General features: G+C 33.4%; 2 protein-coding genes and 1 pseudogene across 3 annotated transcripts; all 3 read left to right on the forward strand.

Annotated features, from left to right (window-relative positions):
- LOC308434771 (UPF0235 protein C15orf40 homolog) lies at nucleotides 1-442 on the forward strand (annotated as a pseudogene). The gene has a single exon. The product of its transcript is annotated as a UPF0235 protein C15orf40 homolog (transcript).
- Nucleotides 443-3,943: 3,501 nt separating this feature from the next.
- Nucleotides 3,944-4,903, forward strand: LOC308434716 (olfactory receptor 6C6-like; the record flags this gene model as incomplete). Its single annotated transcript, XM_080935107.1, has 1 exon — nucleotides 3,944-4,903. The coding sequence occupies one exon, from the start codon at nucleotides 3,944-3,946 to the stop codon at nucleotides 4,901-4,903; it is 960 nt and encodes a 319-aa protein (XP_080791233.1).
- Nucleotides 4,904-18,666: 13,763 nt separating this feature from the next.
- On the forward strand, nucleotides 18,667-19,605 carry LOC308435281 (olfactory receptor 6C74-like; the record flags this gene model as incomplete). Its single annotated transcript, XM_080935953.1, has 1 exon — nucleotides 18,667-19,605. One exon carries the CDS (start codon nucleotides 18,667-18,669, stop codon nucleotides 19,603-19,605), a length of 939 nt encoding a protein of 312 aa, XP_080792079.1.
- Between the last annotated feature and the right edge of the window lie 902 nt (nucleotides 19,606-20,507).

Consider the following 20,507-nt stretch of genomic DNA (forward strand, 5'->3'; position numbering starts at 1 on the left):
ATGATTCGGCTCGCCGTTGGTCGCTGTGCTTGTCCTCTGCTAGACTCCTGTGTGATTGCACAATGCCTAAGAAAGTCGGTGCGACAAGCAAGGGTAAAAACCAAACCAAGGAACCAGAGACACCACCACCTCCTACAGGGCCTGTAGCAACTGATCCTAAAGGTTTTGTCACCATAGCTATCCATGCCAAACTGGATCCAAACAGAATGCTGTGACAGATCTGAGCACTGAGGCCGTTGGTGTGGCCATTGCGGCGCCTCCGTCTGAGGGAGAGGCAAATGCGGAGCTCTGTCGGTACCTATCCAAGGTCTTGGACCTCAGGAAGAGTGACGTGGTTCTGGATAAGGGTGGTAAATCTCGGGAAAAGGTGGTGAAGCTCTTGGCCTCCACTACTCCGGAGGAGGTCCTGGAGAGGCTGAGAACAGAAGCTGAAAAAAAATGAAGGCAAGAAATGTGCACTTCCTGCGGAGCTCTCACAAGGAAACCACAGAGGAAAGTATACATCCGTGCCCAGGCGTGGAGAATAAATACATAGATCAAAGCAGACTAAAATATTTTTACTTTTAATATTCACTTCAAATAATACATAATTAAGCAGTCACAGTTGTGATTATGTCATGATATTCAAATAGTAGAAAAATCTATTATTAATACTCTGGAAGTACTGATTTGAAAAAGTAAGACATGATGTGTGTGTGTGTGTGTGTGTGTGTGTGTGTGTGTGTGTGTGTGTGCTGTGTTGTGTTGTGTGTTTAGACATTTATTTTTATAAAAAGCATTCATGTATTATACAACTGATGAATCCCACAGGAAATCATGTACTTGCATCCTAGTTATCATAAAATTTCTCTATTCTTATGAGATTTTCCTGTAGGACACTAAGAAACAAAAGTCTATGATCTCATTAGACAGTAAAATTCTATATATCAGTGTATGTCACATTCAGCAAGGTTTATAAAAGTAGAACTGCTTTGAACTGTAGACTAGACAGTGATGTAATAGATTTTTTTCATATAAAAGTGAAATATATTAGTCAAAATATTTCTAAGAGAACATTTATTTAGCATGTGTTTAGTGGAAGAATGAGATGCGTGTAGAAAAGAATGAATTTTTTGTGCTTTGTATTCAGAAGGATGATATGTTCTGAAGTGCAGAAAACCTCCTAAAATCTGGGCAGAAAGCCTATTAAGAAATCTGCTAAACACTAAAATGGTTAGTTCTTTTACCATTTATATTTGATTTGTTGACAGTTGTGCAAAAATAGTAATCAGCACAATCATGCTGTGAATTAGAAAAAAACATTGATTTTTTTTTAAAAAAAATATTAGATACTCTCTGTATTTACATTTAAAATGTTATCCCCTTTGTCCAACCCTCTCCCATCTCCCCAACCCCTCTACTTTTCTTCACTGGAACACTGAATTTTTAATACTCTATTAATTCATTGAACAAACTAAATATAATTGTATTTATTAGCTTGTGCCATTTTATTCTGCAGGGATAGGTTTTAAGCATGAGACTAAATATAAATGTGATTCATGAAATTCATGAGGCAGGACACATCAGTAGTTTGGTATAATGGAATTCCATTCGATGATGGTGTATTTATACCAGTGTTGTTAATGAGATGACTTGTATAAATGGGAATATCTGTAATATTTCACAGTAATATCTAACTTGAACCCATGAACTGGGCATTCTGTATTCAACAATTTTCAAGCACACAGAAGGAATATAGATTCTATCTTCATTAAATAATCTTGAAACTGTTACTGTCTTTTGATTTGCCTGTTTACAATATTGTCTAATTCTTCAACTTATTTTTTGATAAATATATTTATTTTTATATGTAAAAGTCAAGCTACTCTTCATGGATACATAATACATCTTTCAGGTAAGTTCTTCTGAAACCTTGTGTTACTTACTCTGGGCATACTCTTCAGTTTGTCTGACTATGTTTTCATGTGTTCTGCTTCTAAACAATATTTGTGTTAGAAGATAAAATTATTGACATATTTCTCTTAATACCCTTAAAGATATGATCTTACATAGAACCCATTTAAATTTCAATTTTAACTTCTTTAAAAATAAAAGTAACCCAGGAAGAGAATTTCTGTAGATGATTTCCTAAAACCTATTAGAAGAAATGTGTGTAACTTGTCTTTTAGTAAGAATGTTTTTACAAAGCCTGTCTAAAGTGTTGACACAATTGAGATTTCAGAGCTATGTTTTCTGAAAACAGAATGTCTTCAATTATCCTCCTGTCTCAAACACAATCTGAATATAGTTTTTATCTTTAAAGTCTCCTACCCCATGAAACAGATGCAGAATATTGCTAACAGTAATTGTTATATTTATAGTTCAAACTAAACCAAGCCCCCTGATATTTAAACATTATTACTCTGTTAGATTGTCCATATATTCAAACTTTATCTCACCAGCAGTTCCATCATCTACTGGGAATTAAAATTTATGACAATCTCTTCTGTTCCTGGAGACCTAAACAATGTTAATGTTCTTATTTATAATTTAAGAAATGAACATTTATAATGCAGGTATATTCTATATTAATGCTTTATCATAATATTTAAAATTGTCTATGCACAGTGACAATTTTGATCATTTAGTTTTTTCCTAGTATGAATTTTCTTTTGAGCTTCTTTTATGTTTATTTGCCTTTACTTTAAATTTTTTCCCATAACACAACCTAAAGGCACTTTACATATCTCTGCCTCTTCTCTATTTATTAAATTACTTTACTAGATCTTATAGAGTGTTAGTTCAAACAAGGCAATCAGCTATTTCCAGCTTTCTACATTATCAATACAATTCATAATAAAATATGGTGTGAGAGAAGGGGTAATTCATGGAAATACCATCAGTGTTAGAAGACTTCAAAAGGGGACAAAAGAGAAATTATTTCCTCTGAACTTTCTGAAACTCAGAATACTTAACCACAAAAAAATATGTTTTGGGAGTGATGCTTGCTAACCCCAAATTGTTTAGTGTATGAAAACCTTGGGTTCTGTACTCACAACTAAGAAATAAAAGAGAGGTGTCCAGTCGTTTGAGTTCTTACTCCTTAAATAAGATAGGCAAAGCCATTCAGCTAACCTGGGTACATTTCAAAAAATGTGGGCTTTAAAGGCTAAATGCATCTTGCTCTAAATATGTAGCTTAGGCTTCATTTTACACTATCTAAAATTAATCAGAATGGAGTTTACCTTAATTCACACATATTAGAAAGGAATAAAGTGCATTTTTGGCTTTATGGGTTTTCCAGTTTGTCACAAGATAACAAAGTGGTTATACTCTTAGGCTTAAAATGTTATTACTATGTTTTTAATAAACCTAAATTATGCAGAAATGCAAACAATATAGAGTTAAAACAGCATTATGCTTATAAATCGTTATTCAGAGATGCAAATAATATATACAAACATATACTTGAAGACAGGAGTGGTTTCATATGCATATCTTGAGCATCAGTTTTCTAAAATCTTGTTCAGTTGGACAGTATAGTTAGCTATTGAAGCCACTGTAAAAATATAGAATAATTTTCTCACTTAGGTGCAAACTAACTTGAGATATTAGTGATATTAGACAATTTTAAATATTTAATAAGTACTTTAAAATATTAGAAAAAAATAGAGATGAACACTCATGAAACTGAAAACCCATGTTTTGAATGACTAACATGCTTCCACTAATTGGAACAGGTATGGACTCACATCTGCAAATGAGAAGAATATGAGTTCTTGTTAGTCAAGTAACCTGGATGAAGAAATGTTCATGGGAAGAATTGGAACTCCCTGCTTAAAATATTTGTGAATTGATTAAACTTATTGGAACTAACTTTCTATGGCCAAGAAAAAAGTAATATGCCTTTCTAGATGTAATTTTAGTTTAATATCTTCTATAGACTTATTGAAACAAAACAGAAATGAAGAACCAATCAGTAAAGATAGAGTTTATTTTGCTTGGTCTAACAGATGACCCTCAGCTACAAATTCCTATTTTCCTGTTTCTGTTTTTTAATTACATCTTGAGCCTGATGGGGAACTTCATGATTATCTTCCTTACCCTGCTGGATCCCCATCTTAAGACTCCAATGTATTTCTTCCTTCGGAACTTTTCTTTCTTAGAAATTGCATTCACCACAGTGTGCATTCCCAGGTTCCTGATAAGCATTCTCTCAGGAGACAGAACAATTTCTTACAATGCTTGTGCTGCACAATTATTCTTCTTTTTCTTACTAGGAAGCACAGAATTTTACCTTTTGGCTGCCATGTCCTATGATCGCTATGTAGCCATCTGCAGACCACTGCATTACCCCATGATCATAAATAGCAAAGTGTGCCACCTACTGGTCCTCAGCTCCTGGGTAACTGGCTTCTTAGTTGTCTTCCCTGCTTTACTTTTGGGACTCAAACTGGATTTCTGTGCCTCCAAAACAATAGATCACTTTCTGTGTGATAGTCCTCCTCTCCTGCAGCTGTCTTGCACAGACACCCATTTTATTGAGTTATTGGATTTTGCCTTAGCTGTCATGACACTTGCCATCACCTTGATCTTAGTGATGCTCTCTTACATCCTCATCATCAAAACCATCTTAAAGTTCCCTTCAGTTCAACAGAGGAAGAAAGCCTTTTCCACCTGCTCCTCACACATGGTTGTTGTCTCCATTACTTATGGGAGTTGTATCTTCATGTACATGAAAACATCAGCCAAGGAGAGAGTGACCTTAAATAAAGGTGTTGCTGTGCTCAACACCTCTGTGGCCCCTTTGCTAAACCCTTTCATTTACACCTTACGGAATCAGCAGGTGAAGGAAGCTTTCAAACATGTGCTTTATACATTTTGTTCTCTAGAAAACAGTGGGACAATGTTTAGACATAAATAACATTCTGTTTGAATTATCAATGGGAAAATATCCAGCGATTCCCAATTGCATTGGTTGTGATGTGACCCATTTCACTCATTGAGGATTTAAGTTATATTAAGTTTGTCCTCTCCAAATGCTTATATCATCTTAATTTTAGCACATCTCCCTAACTCTAGTTTATGAGTACCTTCTCAAAACCAGAATCTTAAGCTCTCTATGTAGGGATATATTCCCTTTTTGTAGCTTTTTATGTTTGATTTAACTGAAACTTTCTAGATTTGAAAAAAAACCATTATGCTTAATCTTTACACACCAATAATACTTTGACTAATTCTAGGTTACATCTTGTTTTACATGTACTTCATGCTCATTGTAACTAGTAAGATCTTAATGCACACTATAAAACCTTTAAAAAAACCAAGCACTGACAAAAATATATTCATATATTTTTATGCAAAAATGCTTAAAATCTTTACATTTATTGTTGTTTTTTAAAATAAACTTGTCCAATTAAAAAAAAAGAAAAATTCATTGGGATACTTTGTACATTTTAAAGAGCAGAGAAAAGCTAATTTATTATATAAAATAATTAGAGTTGTCATAAAAATTAAAATTTTAGTATTTTGAAAAATAAAATTAATAACCTAAGATGAAAGATCACTCATGATGAATGCTGAAGCATTGACCAAGGAAATATTCAAGAGTCTATAATAAGTAACATAAAATATGCCAAGTAGTTGAAATGTTGCTGAAATAATTCTCTTGTATAAGTATGTTCTTTGTGGATATGTAACTTTGTTAACTTAATTAGATGACATAATGCTTTAAGATAATTAAACAATAATTTGTTGACAATTGGATTACAATTTCTAAATTTTGAAGGAGATGGTAACCCAAAGTAGATATTCTTTCATTTAATATTAAATTGTATCTATATTTGGAGACATTTATATTTATTAAACACAATTTTGTAATTTAAATGCTGTTATTAGTTCTTCCTGTGTCAGTGTTTATAAATAATATATATTTTATGACTCTACTATCCAATCATTTTAAACCAATGCATTTAGTACATGTTCATACCCATGTAACTAGAAGTTACTATGTTGAATAATTCCCTCTGACTATTACAGTCACTGTGTGCTATTATCCATCTCAATCTGGAAATCTTGGGTACATTCGACTCCCCTTTATGAACTTTCATAAAAAGCAATAGCACAACTTTCAGCATTCTCCAGTTACACTTTTCAGTTTCCTGTACTTCTCTATGCATCTGCTCTGGTTTTGTAGCAGTGCGGCCACAATACTCTTCTCATGGCCCACTTTTTCATCTTTATCTCAATAACTGCTAATTTCATTTCTTGGACAATCAATCTCAAAGAATGAATCATTACTTCAAAGGATGTAAGTGACAAACAAGATACATTTGGCATTTTCTTGTTAAAAAATTCTTATGTAGGTTTTTTAAAATTCATGGTAACTTGAATGCTTAAGTCTCTAATACCCAAATTTGAATTTGTTATTTCAAATCTTGCAGATGCTCTGGTGAGAAATGATGTCCAATATGGTAGAGTTAGTTGTTTTTTGGAAAAATCTTAGAGAAAAGTACTTCTAACTTAGGACCAGCCCAAGAGAAACATATCTATAATTAATATCCATTTATTTTCCATGTGAAATAAGACCTCTGCTCTAAGATTATAGGAAATAAATTAGTTTTTCCAAACTAATTACAGACCTTTGAAATAAAACTCCTTATGTGCTCATGTGTTTATTCATCCACCATGACTTCGACAACCATAGCTCTAAAATTTTTGCTTTGTAAAAAAGTCAAAAAATCAAACTGCTTCTTGACAATCAATGTTTATTTTTATGGATTATAGTATTAGAAGTATATAATTCAATACCTAGTACAAGAAATATACTGATATCAATCGTGAATTATAATTTAAACAATTTTAAGTAATTGGAGTTTCAGAATATTTTTAATTCCTTTCTCACCACCACATATATTAGTTAAATTTACTAACCACTGAAATTTAAAATTTAAGAATTAGAAAATTAAATTAGTCTCTATGTACTAGGACCAAGGGGGCATGCCACTCTGGAGAAAAGTTTTGCTTTTTCTTTGTGGTTTTGAAGATGAGTATGGACATGTTTACTACTGTATTTGTAGTTAAGCAATTTTTATTAATGTATAAACATAATGATAAAAATATCCAATTGATGGTGACTCTTGTATTGATCTTAATAATACTCTAATTGCCAGGGTATTATAATTCCCAAAGATGAATCTATCAGGGGAAATCAAAGTAGAACTCGAGATAATAGATCTCAGACTTTTAATAGTCTGAAATTTATTTAATGACAATGATGTAAATTATGTGTATTATACTAAATAAATGAAAATATCCTTGTTTGTCTTAAGAGAATTATCTAAAATTCAGCAAATTATACAGCAGTATAAGATCCAGTCTGTTCTGAATAATATATATATATATATATATATATATATATATATATATATATATATATATACAAAAATATATAAGTATGAATAAATGTCTTTAAATGAAAGTCAACTACCATCTAAGAACTTCATATTCAGTGAGATAATTCTTCAAAAGTAGCAAAAATACACATCTACAAAAATAAAATTAGTAAATTCATACCTACGATATAACCCTCATGACAAGCATGCTTTTCCACTTGCTTCAGAAAAAAGTACAATGACATGGCTCAGAAACTCAAATTGACACTGTAAAACATAGACCATTGAAAACTAAATCACTGAGCATCTTGTAGACTCTTATTCACTGTAGTTTGTCCCCTTTCAGTCTTTGTGTTAATCAACATCTACTTAAACAAAAACTACTCAGAAGTGGGTTGCTACATGGATTATGGGCATAATAAGCTACTATGGTCATAAAACAACCCTAAAATAATTAGGTTTGTTTTAATTTAGCATCTGAAGTGTGACAGATTCTCCTGTATGAATTATGTCCTATATATACATAAATCTGATACTGACATGCAATAAACATGTGTTTATTCATCCACCATGACTTCGACAACCATAGCTCTAAAATTTTTGCTTTGTAAAAAAGTCAAAAAATCAAACTGCTTCTTGACAATCAATGTTTATTTTTATGGATTATAGTATTAGAAGTATATAATTCAATACCTGGTACAAGAAATATACTGATATCAATCGTGTCCTATTACCTGCATCATAAACCTATCTTCTAATGTTTCAAGAACCTTCACCAATGGACCAAAATCTGGGTATCCTAGACTCAATGAATGAGTTTATAGGAAATGTTTTAAATTCAAGCCATAGCAGTTTAAAAATGAATATAATGTAGTCACCACTCATCACAATTGAGAAATTTCTTGCAGAGGTAAATGACTTCTCTATATAACATAAATGTCATATTTCCCATTATTTACCAAATGTTTAAATATATACACAAATGTTTCCATAGAAATTAGAAGACATTACATTCATCAGTTTCAAAATACATAATGAATACAAATTTTCTTCAATAAAAGAAGTTGTAGCCATATTTGGTGTATCCATATTTTTTAACAACTTTATTTTAAAGAACAAAGATAAGTGTACAGATTTTAAGCATTTTTTGCATAAGAGTGCATAATACATTTTTGTCATTACTGTTTTTCTTTTTTTAAAGGTTTGATAGTGTGATCAAGATCCCACCAGTTACAATGAACAAAAAGTACATGTAAAACAAGATGCAACCTGGAAATAGTCAAAGTTTTCTGGGTGTGTAAAGATTTTTTTTTTTTTTTTTAACAATGAGCAGTCAGTACATGTAATACAGGGTACAACCCGGAATTTTTCAATGTATTCTTGGTGGGTAAGGATTGAGCATGACTATTTTTTTTTGTTTTGTTTTCTTTTTTTTTTTTTGGACTTCATACAGTCTGTGAGTTGTTTCTGGGGCAGTGCGAGCCTCTGGGGTTAGCTTCCCACTATCAGTGACTGCTCATTATGTCTGTTCTTTTGTGACTGGGTTATCTCACTCAGGATGATATTCTCTAGATGCAGCCATTTTCTTAAGAATTTGGTTAAGTCATTGTTTCTGGTGGCTGAATAGTACTCCACTGTGTAAATGTACCACAATTTTTGTATTCATTCATCTTCTGAAGGATATCTGGGTTCTTTCCAGCTTCTGGCTATTATAAATAGAGCTGCTATGAATATTGTGGTGTATATATCTTTGTTGTGTATTAAAGTGTCTCTAGGGTATATGCCCAGAAGTGTAATAGCTGGGTCTTCAGGAAGTACTACGTCCAATTTTCTGAGGTATCGCCAGACTGATTTCCAGAGTGGTTGTATTAGTTTGCAACCAAACCAACAATGGAGAAGTGATTCTCTTTCTCCACAACCTCGCCAGCATCTGTTGTCATCTGAGTTTTGGATCTTGGCCAATCTGACTGGTGTGAGGTGGAATCTCAGGGTTGTTTTGATTTTCATTTCTCTGATGGCTAAGGATGTCCAGCACTCCCTCAGATGTTTCTCAGCATTCAATATTCCTCAGCTGAGAATGTTTTGTTTAGCTCTGTACCCCATTTTTTAATAGGGTTGTTTGATCTCCTTGTGTCTAGCTTTTGGAGTTCTTTGTCTACTTTGGATATTAGGCCTCTATCTGATTTGGAGTTGGTAAAGAACTTTTCCTATTCTGTTGGCTGCTGTTGTGTTTTCTTGCCAATGTCCTTAGCCTTACAGAAACTTTGCAATCTCATTAAGTCCCATTTGTTAATCTTTGACCTGAGAGCTTGAGCCATTGGTGTTTTGTTCAGAAAATTTCTCCTGTGCCTATGTGTTCTAAGGTTTTCCCTACTTTCCCATCTAATAGTTTCAGTGTATCTGGTTTAATGTGGAGATATTTGATCCACTTACACTTGAGCTTTGTACAAGGAGATAAGAAAGGGTCTATTTTCACTTTTGCATGCTGAGTGCCAGTTGGACCAGCACCATTTGTTGAATAGGCTGTCCTTTTCCATTGAATGTTTACTGCTCCTTTGTCAAAAATCAGGTGACCATATACCTGAGGGCTCATTTCTGGATCTTCTATTCTATTCCATTGATCTACATGCCTATTTCTGTACCAGTTCCATGCAGTTTTCAGCACAATTGCCTTGTAATATAGCTTGAGGTCAGGGATAGTGATTCCCGCAGAGGTTTTCCTGTTGTTGAGGATAAATTTCGCTATTCTAGGTCTTTTGTTGTTCTATATGATATTGCACATTGATCTTTCCAATTCCATGAAGAACTGGGTTGGAATTTTGATGGGGATTGAGTTGAATCTGTAGATTGCTTTTGGTAGGGTGGCCATTTTTAAAATATTGATCCTTCCAATCCATGAGCATGAGAGAACTTTCCATTTTCTGAGATCATCCTCAATTTCCTTCTTTAGAGGTTTGAAGTTCTTTTCATACAGGTTCTTCACTTGCTTAGTTAGAGTCACACCAAGGTATTTCATAGTTTTTGTGACGATTGTGAAGTGTATCTTTTCCCTAATTTCTTTCTCCACATGTTTGTCCTTTGAGTATAGGAAGGCTACTGATTTGTTTGAGTTAATTTTGTATGCAGCTACCCTTCTGAACTTGTTTATCAGCTGTAGGAGTTCTCTGGTGGAATTTTTGGGGTCACTTAAGTACACTATCATGTCATCTCCAAAGAGTGATGTTTTTCTCTTCCTTTCGATTTGTATCCCTTTGATCTCCTTTTGCTGTCTAATTGCTCCAGCCAGGACTTCCATTACCATGTTGAATAGGTAGGGGGAGAGTGGGCGGCCTTGTCGAGTCCCTGATTTTAGTGGGATTGCTTCAAGTTTCCCACCGTTAAGTTTGATGTTGGCTGTTGGTTTGCTGTATATTGCTTTATTATGTTTAGGCATGGACCTTGGATTTCTGTTCTTTCCAGGACTTTTAACATGAAGGAGTGTTGAATTTTGTCAAATGCTTTCTCAGCATCTAGTGAGATGATCATGTGATTTTATTCTTTGAGTTTGTTTATATGGTGGATTATATTGATGGATTTCCTTATATTAAACCATCCCTTCCTTCCGGGGATGAAGCCTACTTGGTCATGATGAATGATAGTTTTGATGTGTTCTTGGATTTGGTTTGCAAGGATTTTGTTGAGTATTTTTTGTCAATATTCAGAAGTGAGATTGGTCTGAAGTTCTCTTTCCTTATAGGGTCTTTGTGTGGTTAGGTACAAGGGTTATTGTAGCCTCAAAAAATGCGTTAGGTAGTATTCCATCTGATTCTATCTTGTGGAATAGTTTGGTAAGTATTGGTGCTATATCCGCAATAAATGTGTGATAAAATTCTGAATTGAACCCATCTGGACCTGGCCTTTTTTGGGTTGGGAGGCTTTTGATGACTTCTATTTCTTTAGGTGTTATGGGATTATTTAGATGGTTTACTTTGTCCTGGTTTAACTTTAGGATCTTGTATCTGTCTAGGAATTCATCCATTTCTTCCAGATTTTTTAATTTTGTGGAGTATAAGTTTTTGTAGTAGGATCTGATGATTTCTTGAATTTCCTCAGTTTCAGTTGTTATGTCTCCACTCTCCTTTCTGATTCTGTTAATTTGTATACTCTCTCTTTGCCCTCTAGTTAGTCGGTCTAGGGGTTTATCAATCTTGTTGATTTTCTCAAAGAACCAACTACTCTTGGTTTTGTTGATTTTTTTCAGTGGTTCTTTTTGTTTCTATTTGGTCTATTTCTGCCCTAATTTTGTTTATTTCTTGCTGTCTACTCTTCTTGGGTATATCTGCTTCCTTTTCCTCTAGGGATTTTAGCTGTGCTGTCAGGTTGTTGATGTAAGCTCTATCCAGTTTCTTTTTGGAAGCACTCAGGGCTATGAGTTTTCCTCTCAGTACTGCTTTCTTTGCATCCCATAGGTTTGGGTATGTTGTGTTTTCATTTTCATTGAATTCTAGAAAATCCTTAATTTCTTTCTTTATTTCGTCTTTGACACTGCTATCATTTAATAGAGCATTGTTTAGGTTCCATGTGTATGTGGGCTTTTTGTTCTGTTTGTTGTTGTTAAAGACCAGCTTTAGACCATGGTGATCTGAGAGGATGCATGGGAGCGTTTCAATCTTCTTATATCGATTGAGGCTTGCTCTGTGTCCAATTATGTGGTCAATTTTCGAGAAGGTCCAATGGGGTGATGAGAAGAAGGTGTATTCTTTTACTTTAGGATGATATGTTCTGTTGATATCTATGGATTCTAGTTGGATCAAAGTCTCTGCTAGTTTTGCAGTTTCCTTGTTCTGTTTCTGTTTCCACGATCTGTCCATTTGTGAGAGTAGGGTGTTAAAGTCTCCCACTATTATTATGTGGGGTGAAATGTATTTTTTGAGCTTTAGTAGGGTTTCTTTTATGAATGTGGGTGCTTTTATATATGGAGCATATATGTTAAGTATTGAGAGTTCCTCCTGACAAATTTCCCCGGTAATGAGTAAAAGTGTCCTTCCTTATTTTTTTTGATAACTTTTGGTTGGAATTTTACTTTATTCGATATTAGAATAGCCACTCCAGCTTGCTTCTTGGGACTGTTTGCTTGGAAGTTTTTTTTCCACCCTTTTACTCAGATAGTTTCTGTCTTTATCTCTGAGATGAGTTTCCTGTTTGTAGCAAAATGCTGGATTTTGTTTATGAATTGAGTCTGATAGCCTATGTCTCTTTATTGGGGAGTTGAGTCCATTTATGTTAATAGATATCAAGGAATAGTGGTTTCTGTTTCCTGCTATTATTGCTTTTGTAGGTGGATTTGTGTCTCTGTCTTTTTCTTCTTTTAGTTTTCTTGCTTAGGAGTTTGTTATTTTTACTAGGATATAGTTCCCCTCTTTGTATTGGGTTTTCCACCTCAAATTCGTTGTAGTCCTGGGTTTGTGGTCAGATATTGTGTAAATTTAGATTTGTCTTGAAATATCTTCATCTCTCCATCTATGGTGATTGATAGTTTTGAAGGGTATAGCAGCTATGGCTGGCACTTTTGCTCTATTAGGGTGTGCATGATGTCTGTCCAGGCTCTTCTAGCTTCCATAGTCTCTGTTGAAAAATCGAGTGTGAGTCTGATTGGTCTGCCTTTATATGTTACCTGACCTTTTTCCCTTACTGCTTTTAGTATTCTTTCTTTGCTTTGGGCACTTGGTGTTTTGACTATTATGTGTCAAGAAGTATTTCTTTTCTGGTCCAACCTATCTGGAGTTCTGAAGGCTTTTTTTATGCTCGTGTTCATCTCATTCTTGAGGGTAGGGAAGCTTTCTTCTACGATTTTGTTGAAGATATTTACTGTTTTTCTTAGTTGATACTCTTCTCCCTCTTCTATTCCTATTATCCTTATGTTCGGTCTTCTCATTGTGTCCTGGATTTCCTGGACATTTTTAATTAGGAGCGTTTTGTTTTTTGCATCTTCTCTGGCTCTTTTGTCTATGGTTACAATGTTGTCTTCTGCCCCCGAGATTCTCTCTTCCATCTCTTGTAGTCTATTGGAAATGCTTGCTTCTGTGACTCCTGATTTCTTTTTTAGGTGTTCTACCTCTAGGGTTATCTCTTTTAGTGTTTTCTTTATTGTGTCAATTTCCATTTTAAATTCCCTCTTCCATTCCTTCATCTCTTTGGTTCTGTTTTCCTCTAGTTCTTTGAGTGTTTTTCTTGTTTCCTCTTTAAAAGCTTCTGAATAATTTTGCTTTTCCTCCCATTCTTGTTTAAGTATCTCTATCAGCATCTTGAGGTATGATTTCAGATCTGTGTCTTCTTTTTCTGGAGTGTTTGGCATTCCAATGTTTGCTGTTATGGGAGTTCTGTATTCTGGTATTACCTGGTTGTCTTGGTTTCCTTGGGACATACTCTTTTGCTTTCCTCTTGCCATCTTGTTGTCAGTGATATGTTTTTGCCTTTCCCTTGTATCTGGTCTGTGTCCCTGGATCTCCACTGGTCCAGGTATCAGATTGGCCGAGCCCTGTTCTCTGCCCTGAATTTGCCGCCAGGTGGAAACAGAAGTTCCAAAGTTGTGTTCCTGGTCTCTGGATATGGCAGGGCTGGGGGTGAGCTTACTGTGCGCACTCCCCAGAGAACTCTCTGCTCCCTGGCTGCCCAGATCTCCTACTCACCAGTCTTTAAACCTTTAGGAGCTGCTGATCCGGGTGGCAGGTGGGCCGCAGGTGTATCCATATATTAATATGACCAGAAAAATGAGAAAATAAGGTGGTGAGTGATAAAGACATAGAGAGTTAAACTTTGGCATTCATAAACACATACTCATGGTTGTCTGCAAATGTATGCAAAAAAACCACACACAGCTTAAATATGATTATCACTGAATTATAGATACATGCGTCCATGTAGAGCTGTTTATTTTGGGTACTTGGGTGATAATTAACATAAGAACAAAAGATAGTTAACATAAAAATTTTGTTTCTGAGTAGGACTGTGAAACTATACTTCTACTTACTAGTATATATTGATAGAATACAACAATTATAGCTTTCTTTTTATATTTAGTAAAAATGTAACTTTAAGATCAAAATACTAATAATTCGGTTGATCTTTTACTAACAAAATAAAGAAGAATGAAGAATCAAACATGAATTATAAATGTATGTTATTTAATCAAAATAGAGGGAATATAAATAAGATATATCTCATAGTTCTATAGCTATAAAGTTTCAGAATAGAGAATTATTACACACAAAAATGAACAGTTTGGTCACTATCTGTTTTCTAGAGGATTTTATATAGTTGTTGTGGAACTAAAATTAATGTGAATGATATGTTCAACTCTCCATAATATCAGCAGGTTGACAATTCTTCTTTCCAGATACATAAACCACAGTAAGAGAGGCCAGTGAATCTAGTTGTAAGATATTCCTCAACTCATCTTCCTTTGTAGTAGTCAAGAAACAATGAAGTGGGAGGTCAAAAAATATATGAAAATGTAAAATTCTATTCCAAAGGAAGATGCATGCATCCTTTGACCTAAGTGAAATCAGTCTGATCTAACTTTTGGTAGAAAGGTGAACACAAACTATCTTTTACTACTTGAATTGGTCTTCAGACACTCCTATGTTAGAACCTTAGATCCTCAGTGCATAGGTATTGTGAGGTAAAACTGAAAAATAGGCTTGGATCATTGACGTAAATCCATTTTTAACAGGATTGGGTAAATTAATATCTTTCCCTCTATTTGAACACTTTTACTTGTGCTCTGTCAACTGTTACAGAACGAGTCTCTTGCTGTAGGACCACTGGATTTTGGACGGGGCAACCAGCCTTCAGAAACATCAGCTAAAACAAAATCAGTTGCTTTTTAAATTACTTGATCTTGAGTAAAGATACCTAAAAGATCCCACCTTTAATTAAGTTTCATAAAAATAATAGTTTTTGTTCAGTTTGTTTTACAAATGCCTAAGCACTTACTATGTTAATGTTCATTGGAGTTTTTGGAAAAATTGTTTATCATAATCTTTAAAAATCTCTTAACACACATATTGGTGTGTGGGCAAGACATTTGGATAACATAAAATCTCATATTTACTTGGAAAATGTTGATGTGGATCTCAAAATCTCATGAGAATATTTATTCCCTCTTGACTCTTTCACTTAGGCAACAGGATTACAAAAACTCTCAAATGCCATGAACAATTCATTTGGTGGCCATGTTAGTAATGAGTAGGAAGTGACTTAAAATACACATATGACTTAAAATATAGCAAGCAACTCTAATTCTGAAATAAATTAGGCAATGGAGATTACTCTCACAGTAAGAAAAACACACAGTAGAATTTGTTTTATACTCAGTTGGATTCAGAGAGGAGAAGAGGGCCGGTGCTCAAGTCTGCATCGTATTATGATACTTAAATATGAAGAAACAGATTAACTTGTTCAAGTATGACAGAGAATGTGTTCCTTTAAAGTAATCTTATGATTCAAGAAGGTATCTGTATTTAAAGATTTTGATGAACTGATTTAGAACTTAAATAGATGAAAATAAGTAATGTCAGCTAAATTAAAATATAACAATTCCTGCTATGTTTGTTATAATTTTAAATTTTTAAGCATCATATTTGCCTTCAATAATTTAAACTTTCACCAAGAAAAACATGATGAAAACAGATTATAGAATAATGATAATTTAAAATGAAAATTTTTTATATAATTTTTATACAATTGCTAATATAATTAGATTCCTTTCATTCTTAGATTCAACTTCTAGTATAAACTTTATATTAACATAGTATTTACAGGAATATTTTATGAATGTAACTGTTGAAGTGCAATTAAAGTATGTTCTTACATGTTTTATTCTTAATATTTGGGTTTTAGCTGTCATTGGTGTCATTAGGCTAATTGTGTAAACCTGGGAACTCTGTCAGATACATCCTCATGATCATCTGAATGTGAAAGAAATGTCCTACAGAAATAACATTTCATTTCCTTCATTATTGTGGATGCATGATTCTGCTCCTTGTTTCAAAGGACATGTTTCAGTCTTTCACATATCTTCTGTTCAGGCTACTTCCTCTTCTTGGAGTATCCTTTCTTAATTTTACACCTATGAGTATATCTAATTTGTTTTTCTTGAACATCTCTTGATATTACTAAAAAGTAGTTTAGTTTGTCATTGAATATTTATTTTATTATTTCTATTAGTATTAAATACTCTATTTCTTATTATTAATGCATATTTTAGTAAGTGATCATCTTAATAGTTTTTTAAAAAATATTTTCAGAAAATATCATGACAATCAGAAAATATTAACTTGGTTATGTTTTATAATGAAGATTTTCCCAGGCATAATTTTCTGTAGAAGTATCATTACTTTTATTTCTCACCTTCAGTATGCTCCCGTGAATAAATCAAGCAATTATGCTTTATCATGAAAGGAGTAACTTTTACTTTATATAACAAAACAGTATAGTAAAAGATGTAGCAAATATTAATATTAGGATTTAACAAAAAAAATAGTTAGAAACAAGACCAAGAGAAAGTACAAGAAACAGAAACTTTGTTGTTCTACACTCAGGAATCTATAAAAATTCTTCTGCTGAAAACACACACACACACACACACACACACACACACACACACACACATATATATATATATATATATATATATATATATATATATATATATATATATATATATATGAAGATGATTTGTACATACCCATGCAGATCTCATGCTTGTTACTTTAGTCTCTGCAAGCAACTATACTCATTGATTTATAAAACCTTTTTCACCTTGTTTTCTCTATGTCCTCTTTTATTTACACTCTTTTTATCATCACTTCCTTGAGGTTCCCTGAGCTCTGCCAGGAACACTCTTATCTAAACATCTTATTTAGGGGTGAGTGTTCCAAGGTCTCTCACTCTGTTTGTAATATCCAGCTCTGAGTTTCTGTGTTTATTCCCATCTGCTACAGGAGGAAGCTTTTCTGGTGATGGCTGAGAAAGGCACATATCTTTTTCCCTAGCATGAGTCACAATTTCATTTCTTATTACCACTGTTAAGATATACTACATAGTTACCTACTTGTTTATAACACTCTGGATTTATGTTCACACTCTATCCATGAGAAGCATCAAAGGTGAACTTTATACAGGCTACAGAAGGACTGCAATACTGACCTGTTCCCTCAGCTCCTAAACATCCTTCTACCTGAATGGTATCCAGAGATATGAGGTGTTTCTTAAAACTTATGTTATGCAACACAGTGATATATTGAACTATTGAAACTGAGCTCCTGCCTTTTGGACTACACAGGTATGAAAGTCATTGATGTTTTAATATTTAGTCATAATGATAAATGTATCAGAACTAATAAATGGCCAAGAAAAGGAATTGTTTCTCTTGCTTAATAGTAGATATTTACTTACATTTCCTCCCTAGATCATGGTTTATCTCTAAAATCTTTACCTCAAAGAATTTCTTGATATACTTTGCCTCTAAAAATACATAAAATGTCATATATCCATGTTTGCATTTTTGGATGTTTTCTAACATCAATATTAATTTAAAATACTTGTTGCGATCTCAATAGTGCCACCTCAGTAGACAGTCACAATAATTTATTATTAACGGTGGTTTTACCAGATTATTTCCTAGGCTTCATTTAAATGTCTTATATAATACAACAGTCATTAATATTTTGATAGAACATCAAACAACAAAATTTGCTATAGCAATTGATGAAAGCATTTTATATTAATATCTGAATATGGTATGTGCATGTGTGTATGTGTGTGTGTTTGTGTGTGTATATATTTACACCTTTTAGTGCTTCTGTGTAAGGTATCAGGAAGGAAAAAAGGAGGAGAAAAAAACACAAGTACTTCAAGTGACTTTAGATTTGTATGTAAACTCTATTTTTATTCAATCAGAATTAAGGAACATATTAGCTTGATTTTAAGGTTTATCAAGGAAGATAAAAAGTAATTCAGTTTGTTAACCTTGTCCATGTGAATTCATATGAGATAGACAAACAATATTATATAAGTTATTTATAATTAGGATTTTAATTAATACATTCTATTTTTACCCAGATATCATGAAGCTATAAACAAATATTTTTCTAGTATAGCCCTCTTAAAGATCTTACTCTGTCTAAAAACTTCTTTTTAAAGGTTGATGGTACTTCAGCATTATGTATAATTGTAGTTCTCTAGTCATAACATCTTTGCCCACATCGTTCCCCACATTTTATTTAGACCTGCTAACAGTCAGAGGATCACAATGAAGAACCACACAACAGTGACATTTTTCATCCTAGCAGGTTTGACTGATGACCCACAGTGGAAAGTTGTGTTATTCATCTTCCTGCTTCTTACCTATCTGCTCAGCATCACTGGAAATCTGACCATCATCACACTCACCATGGTGGACACTCACCTGAAGACACCCATGTATTTTTTCCTTCGAAATTTTTCCTTCTTAGAGTTTTCCTACACTACTACATGCATCCCCAAATTGCTTGTTACTATGGCGACAGGGGACAAAACCATTTCTTATGCTAATTGTTTGACTCAAGTGTTTTTTGCTTTCCTATTTGGAGCATCAGAATTTTATTTGCTGGCAGCCATGTCCTATGACAGGTATGTAGCCATCTGCAAGCCCCTGCACTATATGACCATCATGAACACTAAAGTGTGTGTGCAACTGGTCCTCAGTTGTTGGCTTGCTGGCTTTTTTGTCATCTTTCCTCCACTTCTGATAGGCCTGAATATTGACTTCTGTGCTTCCAACATTGTTGATCATTTTTACTGTGACACAACTCCACTTATGCAGATTTCCTGCACAGACACACACCTCCTGGAGACACTGGGATTTGTCTCAGCTTTGGTGACATTATTACTCACATTGGTAATGGTGATCATATCCTACACATACATTGCTATGACAATTTTTAAGATTCCTTCAACTGAACAAAGGAAGAAGGCTTTCTCTACATGCTCTTCTCACATGATTGTGATATCCCTCTCATATGGAAGCTGCATCTTCATGTATTTAAAACCATCAATCAAGCAAAGAGTATCAATTTCCAAAGGAATTTCTGTTCTCAATACCTCAGTGGCTCCACTTCTGAATCCTTTTATCTACACCTTGAGGAATCAGCAAGTGAAAAAGGCATTCATTACTACAATACACAGAATCACATCTTTCTCAAAGACATGACTATACTATGTAAGTATGTGAAGGAAATGAAAAAAGGAGACTCATATCATATTAGCAGAATTTTGAAAAGGATTTTTCCATTTGACTTTTATTTTTCTTTTCATCATATATCATTTTATGCTACTACTTTAGTGAAAATCTTTGATGTTAGCAAGAATATTTCTATATCCAAGAGATATTTAAATTACCTATGCTCTTAATTTTATAGAACTTAAATATATATTTTCAAAGTCTCTTTATTGTTTTATAATTTAGCTTGTCACTTGCAGCATGAGAAAATTCTCAAATGCTTTAACACCATGCAGAAAGCCTGAGTTTGATTCCATAACACTACCACCACCAACAACAACAAAAAGAATCAAATTTTAGTTTTAAGTTCCAGGTAAAATTAAATATGGTTTCAATTCAAATTATATTTGATGCAACATATAATGTAAAAGATATGGTATTATTATATATGTGTGGGAAAGAACAAACAAGGTAAAATAATATTAACTTTTCACTATGGTTATGTATATTTTATGTAAATTAACAGAATATTATACTGGTTGTTGTCTATCATTTTTGATGCACATATAAAGACAAAATGTCTTAGAAATTGTTGACCATTCCATGGGAATTATCAGTCACGTTTTAGTTGTTAAATTATTATTTTTTTTATTTTATAATATTTTACTAATTAACTTTACAACATGCTCACCACTCTCTTCAGATCAACACTTCTGACAATTCCTCAAACATCCCTCTTCCTCTTCTCTGAGAGAGTGGGCACCCCTCAGTATTTCTCTACCATGGTCCATCACTCATTTTCCTTATGAATTAAGTTCAATTTTTATTTTAAGAAGAAATATGATAATAATACTTGTGTGTCTTGTAACAGCAATGATATATCTATATCTATA

The sequence above is a fragment of the Micromys minutus genome (assembly GCF_963924665.1).
Source record: "Micromys minutus genome assembly, chromosome: 22".
NCBI lineage: Eukaryota > Metazoa > Chordata > Mammalia > Rodentia > Muridae > Micromys > Micromys minutus.